The sequence below is a fragment of the Charadrius vociferus genome, unplaced genomic scaffold (genome assembly GCF_000708025.1).
Source record: "Charadrius vociferus isolate BGI_N301 unplaced genomic scaffold, ASM70802v2 scaffold566, whole genome shotgun sequence".
NCBI lineage: Eukaryota > Metazoa > Chordata > Aves > Charadriiformes > Charadriidae > Charadrius > Charadrius vociferus.
Genome location: NW_009649031.1, coordinates 218820 through 230676, shown reverse-complemented (window position 1 = coordinate 230676; position 11857 = coordinate 218820). Strand labels below are relative to the sequence as shown.

Genomic DNA, 11857 nt, shown 5'->3' with positions numbered 1-11857 from the left:
AGAGCAGCTTTGCTTGTGCAGGACAAGAGCTGCAGGTCAGAGAGCGATGAATAACCTCCTTGCAGCAATCAAGGGGTTTGTTCCAGGAGATGAGATTAATTTTCCAGTGGATTAGTCTAGACTGGGAATAGCTCAGCAGGTCTTTAAACGCAGAAGCTAACCTTTCGTCTAGACAAGATGGGATGCCATGTTGCTCACCCTGAAGAACAGTAAGGCCACTTCTGGGGGAGGGAGGGAATCAACCTCCATCAAGTATGTTGAGGTAGAAGATATTGGCTTGCCTTTAGATTCCTGTTAGCTAAGATGTTAATTAAGTCAGTAACCTCTCTACTCCAGACAACCAGAATAACATAAGGTAGACAAGCTGAAAAAAAAAACCCATGTGATTTTGGAAACCAAAGGGCACCAGATCCTTCCATCACTGTGCCTGTGAGAGCAAGAAGCCTGTGGTTCCTTGGCAGGCTGATGTGCATTCCTGGAAAGACAAAAAGAAAAGAGTGGTGGAAGTCTTACAGCAGCATTTCTTCAAAGGACCTTTCCAGGGGGAGATTTATTGAGTCTTATTCTATCTGACACTAGTCAGTGAACATGTGCAACTTTGGTGAGCTGGAAAAAAAAGAGCTTGTCTATAAATTCTTATACTCCAGACACCATTCCTCAGAGGCCAGCCCTAATAAACCCATCACCACAGCAATACTATAATTCAGTGGTGCTCAACTCCAGCCCTTCAGAGCCTTGCATCCGAGTCTTTTCTCAGGGACTCCTGCTGCAAGCACACAGTGCAGCAGCTGCTCTGAGGAAACTGTGTTTTAATGCTAAGTAGGACCCATCAGAGTGCCCCAACCCAGCCCAAGAGAGAAGGAAGGGGTTTCCTTCTCCCTACCTAGAGAAGAGCTCAGGCCCAGAAAGCAGTTAAACCACGTAGACAATATCCTACTGGCTGCACATAACGCTTTGTTAGGAGCCAATATATTATCTGGAAATGTTCTAACACGTGCTATGAGCTGGGAAGAATAAGCTTTAACCTTCTTCAGCTGAGTAAGAAATTGACCCCAACTCTCCTATTTCACAGGCAAATAAAGCCACAAAGCTACAAGAGACATCAGTCTTCCTACTCTGATAAGCCAAATGAGCTACTCAAGAAATTGTCACCAGAGCTGCACAAAGCTAAAACACCCCTCTGAATCCCTTCCCTGTGTGGTTAACCTTGATGTCCGACCAGTAACCAGGCAGAACCAAAGACTAATGATGATGGTAATGCTGCTTAAACTAGTAGGCATTCTTTAGCCTGCACTGATAAATCCTTCTGTACCTCTCTACAGCCTTGCCCAATGACAAAGCAACTGCTGACGGTGGAGGCCTGTGAGAAGTATTATACGTTTTAGCACTGTACCTTGGGACCCAGAATAATAAGCCAATAAAAGAGATATATGTGTATTTGTAATGCCACCTTTTAAAGCAATTGCTTAAAAGAAGCCTGCTTTAGAAACGCGGAAATGTAATTCTTGACCTTCCAGAGTAATCATGCTAATATCAAGAGAAGTTATAATTATTCAGTTGTGGAAAAAAAAAAAAAAAAAAGGCACTGTTCATACTCACAAATGAAGCTCTTAAATATAAAGGGGAGAGCAAAGGAGGAACGTGCCCATTCCCCTGACACTCCAGAGGTGAGGCATGACAAGGGGGTCCCATCCTTACTGCGGAGATGCAGCAGGGACAGGGAGAGTTCTCCTAAGACACTGTAATGGGAAGAATACAAATTTGAGTCACCCCACCTCCAGCAGGGATACAATCCAGCTCTCAGATACTCAGTAAGGAGATCCTCTACTCCCCACAATTCCCTGGGTCACTCCCTAGGCACACTACAACTTCTACAAGAAGGGAAGAAAGGCTTCAGTCACTTTCATTAAACAAGTCTGCTTTATTCCCAAAAGAAATGTTATCCTAAGGGAAACATACTGGCACTGCAGAATGCCAGTATGGAGCAGCAAAGTGTTCCCACTTGCACAGGGTGATTTAGGATGTTCATTCAAATTCTGCAACTTCCATATGTCTCTGTAGAAAGATCACCTGCCTTGTATTTTCTCTAAGATTTTCTCAGCCACAGTCCACTTAATCCAGACTAAAACTTGTGAAGTGGAAGAGCACCAGCAGAGCAAGACCAGTTCTGCTCAGCATCTCCAAGAAAGAAATGGGATACTGGTGGTACGAAAAAAACAGTGACCTACATGGCTCGTTGGGAGCAGAGACCTACTTCTGCAGTCACACTCAGCCCAACACAAAGAATTTCATAGCCACGACACCTGAAGGTGAAAAGGAAAGCAGTATAATCCCAAATTGGTGTGCAGGTGGAACCACCTCTGCTTTTTGAAACAAAAACTTCCCATGTTTGTTCCCTTATTTTCATTTTTACAAAACTGACGTCAAGTAAAACATTGTGCAACAGTGCCTGTATCACATAAGGCCTCTGTGCTTTCCACAATTTATAAAACCCAACTACATCATGTTTTATCACACAACAGACTTTCCATAGTGTCATGTAAAAAGAATTCCCCTTCTCTGAGGATCCTGGGGAGTCTTTAAAGACTTTAATCAGCCTTCACACCACAAATCTCCACATATTAAAGAAAGATGGGATTAAGTCAGTGTGCTTATGCTTTCTGTTGGTTTCATGTAGGCAAAGATATAAACATAGACAAGTTACAGATGTACAGAAAGATAGTTTCAAAAGATTTAAGCAGGAGAAGTTTTGGAATTAAGATACTGTGCTAGATAGGTATGCAGAGAGGCCGGCACGCTAAACACATGGAATCGAAGCTGATAGAGATGGGTAGAGTGATTCATATATGAGAGACTTGACTTTGTTATCCATCTATTCCAAAACAGCAAGCACAATCTGAAAAGTACCCAAGAAAAATTGAAGTCACAAACACACAGAACAATATGATGCTTTTTTAATCGGGTTTTCAATCACAAAGTAAATTTTTCCACCAACACACTCAAACACAGACATTTAAAAATTATTTGTCTACAAAGAAGAACAAAATGATTTAAACAACTCCAGTAAATTCTGAGAAAATCTCTTCTGATCTTCTCCTTGGGAGTCCACTCTTCAGCCGACTTATAAATTTTGTTTTGCTTCTATTTCGCAAGACAAGAAGAGGTTGGGTTGTAGATAACCTTCTGTTCAAGCTCAGCATATCTTTTCAGAAGTGGACGATAGAGCTAAAAAGGAAAAAGAAATAAACATGTCTAGGTTGAAAAATTAGATTTTTAAATCACGCTGCAGTTAAAGAACATCTTCAGACTTGAAAAATACAGCATCTTTGTAGGTACCGGAAGGTTTGAGGGTTTTTCCCCCAATTTACTCAATGCTGCAGAATCTTCCTTCTTCAAACATCACAGTCCTTTTTATCATCTCTTTTACAGCTTAATTTTATGACACGCACAGGTTGTTCTTATTGTGGCTGCATTCTTGCTATAAGCAGAAGTCATTACTTCCAGAGGAAGCAGCTCTGCTAAAGTCACCTCTCCCAGTGCGACATGCCCCTCAGTAATAGCTGTCCTAATCACCCAGGCAGAACTCCTGTCCTTGCCTCCCTCCGCTACCTCAGGACGGATCACTGCCTCCGTCCCCTCCTGCTCTGCCTTGCTAATAAGCACACTGCCACCCCCTAGCACAGTCAACCACCACCGTCAGAAAGGTCCTCCTTGGCCAATATGCTGACCAGGGCCTTCTAAAATACACTTCATACTCCCTCTCCCGCCCCTCTCATACTCCCGTATCTATTTCAGCTGCTTCTCTCCTTCGCATCTTTCACAGCCATAACTTTTCCCATCTACAATCTGCTCCATAGCCAGGCTCCTTGCTCCCTGATCCCAGGCCCAGGGGGACGAATAGAGACCCAACTTTTTTTCCACAATTACACCGAGTAGCTTTTCTGTATTTCTCTAGCTAGAATTATCCAGGAATTGTTACAACTGTAAAAAGCAGAATCAACACTGAAATGTATTTAAAACCCCAGATTCAAACACACCTTATGATTTGGATACGGGCAAGTCCCATGTTGGGATTTGTTTCATTCGTTACCTGTTTGGTTTTTTCCTCCTTTGCTTCAAATTCATCCCAGGACATATCTCAGAAGACGAGCTGCTCGTATGTGACCAGGTTACACAGCAGAAATCCTAAATAGAGCCTAGCCCTACTGCTGGCTCCAACCCAAAACTGTACTTCATCTAGATCTTGGAGATACACCTTCTTCTTTATCTCCTCTTTCTGGTTTTAACCGTCCATCTAATACAATCAGTAGTTTGACAAGCCACAGCAGGACAGCTTCACTCATTTGCTGGCTCAAGCACAGAGAAGGGACTGCCAGGAGCCAGCGTGGGGTCTGGTACAGGCTCGAGCAGTCCTTAGGAGGATGCCTTAAGGTCATATCCCTGCCGCAATGAATCCTAGGGGCCGCCAGTCTAGTCTACAAGCCCCCTGCACTGATGTTATTCATAATCAGGGCAGTCTCGCTCCTGGCTCCAGGTTCAGAGAGGTTATAGAGCCATAATGAATCATGCCCAGTAAACTGAATTACTGCTCTCATCAATAAGCGAGATCCAGCATTTAAATGCATTTTATCCTTTTTCAGATAAGAGCAAAAGCCAACAACTGTATATGCATGAAAAATTCAGGAGGAAGGTGTTTCGAGTGTAAACCATGAGGCTGCAGGAAGAGACAGGGTTGTTCTCGCGCAGTTTTACATACAGTCCTGCAGTAGCCTCGCTGTCTCTAACAGTCATGCTTTCTCAGATGAAAGAAAAAAACCAACTTTGCAGTTTTCTCCTCTAGGAAATAAATAATTAGCATGTTTTGTTCTTGCATTTCAGTTGTTAGCAAAATAGCCAGTTTCTGTGTTTCCCGTTTCCTGAACAATAGTTTCAGTCTGAGCAGTGAAACCTGGATTTACCCTTTCATTCCCACTTCCACCTTCCACAACGGCAGGTGAGAGCGACTTAATGGACAAATTCTGCAGAAGGAGCCCGTGTTGATCAATTCATCTCTTTTACCAATCAGATGTTATAGAAGCTAAAGCACACTTCTTCAATACATTAAGTATATCAAGGGGAAGAAGAGAAGGAGCATCTACAGCAAATGGAAGGATACACTGTTTGCCAGCCAAGGCCTCATCAGGACAGTTTTTAATCACTCAGTGATTCACTGAGTCTTACTGTCTCTTAAACTTATGCTGATTAAAACAGAGAAACCTACTCACTCCTACCTCTGCAACAGACTCATTCGGTGACCCAGGCAACTCATTTAACATGTACGCGCTCCAACTCCTCTTCCCCACAGGACAGCGATCCCGAGATCCATGAAGATTTATGCAGATTTATGGGCTTAGAAAATAAAACCACTATTATGACTCAGCATGGTATTTTTAACTGACTACATGAGGGCCTTGGGGGTTCAGTGATGTATGTATATATATTAATTTCATGTTCCCAAAGAACATTATTGCTCCCATTTCTGCTAAATATGCACATCAGAGTAAACAAAACATTGAGCAGGCAACTATGGCAATACTGGGAGCATCAGTAAGTCAAACAAAACCAGCTCCTTTATTCACTGAAGCATCTACAATCAAGCCTCACTATTTCTTACTTCACTATTCTGTAAATTTGATAAACCATGGGCCCTTCTCAACAGGGATTCAGCATAACAGAGGTGCACTGGTAAGCGAGCTCAGCCACTGGGAAAGCAGGCTTCGAATTACTTACCCAGCAGTATTTTTACAAAATACACAACAGAGCATTTACTAGAAGGCTGGGAAGTATTATTGTTAATACATCACTCTAAATTAAAATGTGTCAAAATAAATGAACAATCACATTTACTGATACAGGTTCTCTTCCTGTTTATTGGGCTTAAGCGCTTAGCTTGCTAATTGAGAAAATTCAAGCATTTGCAGTAAGATTTCCAGCCATTAGCATAAATGAATGCTGCATTATGGACCATCTGAAAAAATGCAAACAAAAAATTAAGAATATTCCTTGTACTCTATTGCTGTTCATTTAGGGTAAAAAGCAGCGCGGCTCAGAGACCTAAGCCAAATTTTTAAATTTCTCTTCCTCAGGGAATCTGGCTGTAATACCATCGGTACATCATGGCTGAAAAGCACAGCAGTACTACAAGCTTTTCACAAGCAGTATTTTACTTGCCAGCTTGACACCAGCTGAAGTTTGGGGCCAAAGCAGTGCAGCTCCCATGAAGCAGGGAGAAGAAAAGCCAAACTGTACCAACCAAGAACCTGGCCTGAGTGCACACACAGACGTGTCTGTGAAAGGTGCTTCTCCATGTCTGCCATGACTGAACTGCCTCTGCAGAACCCCGGGCAACTCCTCCTAAGCAATTCCAGGAGCCTTTTTCCTGAGGCAATTATATAGATTTATTTTTATAACTGAGGTCCAAAGGGAATAAAGAACTCTCAATGATGCATAAGAACCCAAGAACATAAATTCCCTCACTGTCATAGCCTCAAAGCTAATATATCAGACCATGATATTTAACAAAAGTAATTACAAGTATCACAACATGAACCTTATTATTGTCCATAATTTAATTGTCCTTGCTATATTATGGCCTCTTCTCATGCTTATCTCTATAGCTTACTCCACAACATTAGCTGTACACTGGCGGCTTCATTTACAAACCCTAAACTTCCCTCCTGGGACAATTTGGCTACACTCTGACAGTCCCAAGAATAACTAAGAAAATGCTAATGATAAATATTGCATTATAACAGAGAATAACTTAACCTGCCCTCCCTGGAAAATGCGTTCAAGTAAGTGTTACATTGCTATCTAGTCTAAATAAAATATGTCATCCTCAGACTGTATCTCACCATAGTACCAGCCAATGAACTCAACAGGGCTTTTACTGTTTCTTTGTACAATGTCTGGGACCATGTCCCATTGTCCCATGGGACGTCTGACGCCTTCCAAAAGCAAAAACCAGCTACAAATTATTACTACAAGTGAAAATCCGCATGGATCCTTTTATCTCCTGTCATGCCATGTTAGCCAATGACTGAAGCAATTCAAAATTTACCAATTACAAAGATGATGCTGATGATTATCTAATTTTAATCTACCCAAGTACATTTAATCTACCCTGAATAGATTAAAATTAATCAGCCTTTCACAAACAGTTGCTACTTTTGATAGGTTCCTTTATTTTTAAACCAAACTCAAATTACTCAAAGAGATTTGCTTAAGAAATCAAGAGATACAGATGTTTTATTTTTACAGTTGTTCACCTTTCTTAACACAGAATTAATAGTCTTAAAGCAGAAAGAATACAACACTGTCCTGAAATACTCTGAAGTCTCTTCCAAGGAACCACATCTCAAACTGTCACTTTATTTACTTCAGATATTAATGCTACAGGCCTATCTTAATCAGTTTAACAGGTTAAAAAAAAATATTGGCTATACAAATCACCTTAATCAAGCTCCCATCAATACCTATTATATTTTTGTGGTTGTATTATTATTACCTACTTTGCACTAAATTATCAACCTAAACCAATTCTACAGAACAACCTCCCCCCTCCAAAATCTAACTCAACAAAAATATCATTATTTTAAATCAATAAATAGGTCATTATAACCTTCCTGGGTAATAGGGTCACTTCTATAAAACCACCTACTTACAAGGCAATTCACCGAAGTCAAGAAAACCTGTTAGGTCTACATTTTCCCTTCTTGAATTTTTGCAGGATTAATACATCTCAGTAGAGTCAATAATGCAATCAAAAATTACAGATCCAGGAGGTAGTGAACTGCGCTACACCTTCTCCCTACAAAACCCTACATGGCAATATTACAATAAATCTGACAGTACATCATAGGCACACGGCTTGTGTAAACACAAGTGATCAACTCCAGACAATCATGCTTTTTTGCTTAACTAACCAACTAGCCAACCATCTCTGTTTTAATAGATTACTAAAATAGAGCTGAATTCTAATGCCGGAATAATAGATTCTTTCTGTCTGTTAACAGACATTTATTGCTCTAGAATCTCCTGGTTATTCTGTCATGCTTAGTGGTTCTGACTAATCTTTTCCTTTGAGGGAGGGAGGAGGCTCCAAAGAGGTGAGATTACTCTTTAATTTTCTATATTCTGAAAACAGGGTAGAAGGATTCATCAGGTTAACCCACAGCTGACTGACTTCAGCTAGCCTGGTTGAGTAAGTGACCAAAGACTACCACCATGATGGTTACCACCAGAATACCTTATGACCTGTTTGGGTCTTGACAGAATCAGAAGCAAACTCAAGTTGGGTGAGCCCCCACACCCTACAAATATGCTGTGAAATCAGGTTCAACTAAGAGACATCGGGTCATAGCCACAGAGAGGGATTTATCCTCTTTGAAATGGTCTCTTCCAGGCAGGATGGTCTGCTACAGGATGAAGTCACATTTTTGCCAAACAAGTTGGAATTATGGGACCTCATTTTCCACTAACTACTAACTCATTACCTGTCACAAACTCTATGTCTCCCATCTTGTGACTTTATTTTACCTGCCCATTAGCTTAATTGAACCTGATGACACGTTTTGTGTGCCTTGCTTTTTCTTTTTGAAATCACACTCGTTATCACAAATGATCCTTCAGCAATCAAAGAAACACTTTTTGCATTTTTGGCATAAGCCTTGGCAATGAAACTACATCACACTGTTCTGAAAGAGGTTTTCCTCCCTCCAATGATCTAACACATGTTGCCTCCGACCTACACCAGGAAGAAAGGATGAAACCAGAGCAGATTGCTGTGTTATGACCTGTTTTTTCTCCATCCTGCCAAGATTTAGCTGTAGCCGTCCAAAAAATGTAGGGAAGTGGTCCGGGGAATTTCGCATTGGTTAGCCAGACTCTTTCAGAAGAGCTTCTCAGTGAGACAGAACTTAACCTCAGGATGACTTTGAAGTTTATAAAAAGAACCGTCATTTAAGTGAAAGCCTCTAACCTCAACAGAATGAAATTGGATGGACAGGGAGATGCAGCTCTGTAAAAAACAGAATCAAACTGACTCATCACATTATGAATTTTTACTGCACTGTTCATGCTAACACACCGTATTACTGACAGGCCCTCTGGCTTTCTGCAGTTTCACAGCCATGAAACTAGCCAGGGAATCCACCATCAACGGCAAAATTATAAGACAGGAAGGAAAAAAGAACCAAAAAATGGTGTGGAATATGTAATTGCAAGAAGCTGCTTTTAATGGAATGAAGCTGGCAAGCTATGCTAAAGAGCAAGAACGCTTATTCCTTCACATGCTGTTTGGCCACCACCTTCTCTATCATCCACTCCTATCTACTGGGGCAATAATTCACTGCTGTACATCATTTAAAACTAATAAAAAGATGTGCTATGAGAGCCAGGTCTAACCAAGTGGAAAAGGAGAAGAAAAGTATCGAGAGGGAGATAATTAACTCTTTTAGCTGCCAGGCCATTTTATGCAGACACTAAAATAGAAAGAGGTAAATGAATTCCCCACTGATCTTTCCAGTTAGGTTAGCTTGGTCCCCGCAGGGGTACAAGGTGCTTGCTGCTCTTGCAAGGCCCCCGTGAGTGACAGCTGTATTCCCTGCCCTTGAGCTTTATAGCTGAAGCAGCACCAGGGGGTCAAAAACGGGTCTCTGAGCACTCTCCACCTCCACACAAGCCAGCCTGGCAGCTTTTCAGCAGACAGCATTTTTGGGGGGAACAGGGCAGCAACGTGAGGTTGAATCAAGACACCGGGGCTCTGCTCCTGAAGTGCATTCCCCGCAGAAGGCTTCAGCTGCAACACACACGACACAGGCCATTGCTGTTAATTATTTTATCTTTTAAAATGAGGGGGGAAGGTTGAGTAAATGAGACCAGATCAATCAAGTTTAAATTATTCAATGTCTTAATATTTCTGAAGGGGACTTCTATTCGATTACTGAGCTCCTCCATCTCAGTTAATAATTAAATAATACGCTGGCAGGCACAATGCAGCATGATCATTTCTATTATTACTCATGATGATATCTGGTGCTCCACTACACATGTAGCTGGGAGTTAGTAGTTTTGGCAGATCATTAATTCCCCAGTTTAAATAAAAGCTTTAAAACCTTGTTGCCTGTAGTTAGGGCACATCCAAATCTCATAAATGGAGAGCATAAGGCTGTGTTGATGTAAAAGAAGTTTCTGCACAGCTGATGACACAGTTAGATTCACTTTTGGTTATTTAAACTTGTGTTCTCCAGGAAATCCTGCTATATTGTCTTGTTTATTTATTTCTGGACATTATATTTCAGAAGCTGTTTTAAACTAAAGCCTTCTGCACCTGATAGTGAGAGGTGCAGAGTTGCGTTGGAGAGCCTGAGACGATGATTCCTTCCTCGATTTTACAGGGGCTGGAACCACACAGTTAGCAACAATGACTATTTCTTTTGCTTTATCTACGTGGCCTCATAACGCACAAGCTTCACCTTCAGATATGCTGAAATTCCCAGGATGGGCACAGTACCGAAGACCTGTGCCTAATGAATCCTCCCAGTTGGCACGCTTTCCAACTGGGAGCTACAAGTAAAGATGTACAATTGCTGACCACTGTTTAAGATCAGACAGGAAGGATTTTTGGGACCTGTTTTCCAAGAGGACTGAAAGCACCATCACCACACCTTTTTCCATGCTGCTTGCTGCAAACAAGTCAAGACTATTTTGTCAATATTATCAGTTACAATTTGACTGACCTGTATCCAAATGCAACCTATTTTTTCTGTCCCTTAAGGAATATATTTTGCTCTCTGATCACACTCAGTTAGGGGGGAAAAAATAAAAAATAAAAAAAAAATCACTCTCACAGACCTGGATGGAGTGATCACTCAGACTATGGCATTATTACAACACTAGACATCTCACAAAATCAAACCAATCTTTACAAAAAGAATTGTGTAACAAAATGTTTCTTAAATTATCTGTTTTATTAGAAAAATTAGTAAACCAATACATTTTGAAGCAGACAGGAAATGAAAAGAAAAATGGTGTCCCCAAGTTTGCTTACCTCCTCAGCCCCAGTTGTTGGTGTAACAGCCAACCTAGGCTCTGGTGCTAATTTCACGACATCAGCCAAGGACACATTCGTCTCAGCTACGAGTCCTGCAATGAGAATCACAATCCTGATCAATGCAAAAAGCACAATGAGCGATGTGCCTTGACTCCCTGGCAAATTAATACATTATATTGATCTTCCCTGGTCAGGTCAGCATTCAGGATTGAAGGATAAATGGCAGAAGATCTTACATTCCAACGTGCTAGCCCAGGAAGTGGAGACTCTGTGATTGAGTTTTTGCCAATCACTCAATTCGTACCCTGGAGAATAGGTAAGCAGCAGAAATGCTACTCAACAATATCAGTAATTATTTATGGCTACAACAATACAGTAAACAGCAATGAAAATATGTGGAAGCAAGGGATTCAAGGACAAAACGTGACTAAACAAAAAAGGATGAGAAACGAAAACACTGTCAGGAAAACATGCTACAAATTATTAAATATATTTACATATAAGGAGGCAAAATAATAGGGGAGTTCTGTCCCTACAGCATTTTGCTTTGCAAGTGAATCGCAGCATTTCAGGAGTTCCTTGGTACCCCTGCTAAGAACACCAGGCTAACTGCGGAACACCCTACTTGTAGATACATGCTTTAATATTATTAAGGAGCCCTTGCCATCAATATTTCATTTATATTAGCAAGTCTTCACTTTTACTCAATTCCTTTGCCTGGCCAAGAGTGAGTCAGCTGAAAGCATCAATCAAAAGTGCCATTTA

General features: G+C 41.1%; 1 protein-coding gene across 1 annotated transcript in view; it reads right to left on the bottom strand.

The window, feature by feature from the left end:
• Window positions 1-3141: 3141 nt before the first annotated feature.
• Window positions 3142-11857, bottom strand: part of XYLB (xylulokinase homolog (H. influenzae)) — an 83371-nt gene continuing 74655 nt past the window's right edge. The window contains exons 18-19 of the mRNA XM_009887775.1: window positions 11090-11184; window positions 3142-3225 (exon numbers count right to left, since the gene is read on the bottom strand). Of these exons, the coding sequence (XP_009886077.1) occupies window positions 3142-3225; window positions 11090-11184 (179 nt within the window). The remainder of the gene's footprint in view (window positions 3226-11089; window positions 11185-11857) is intronic.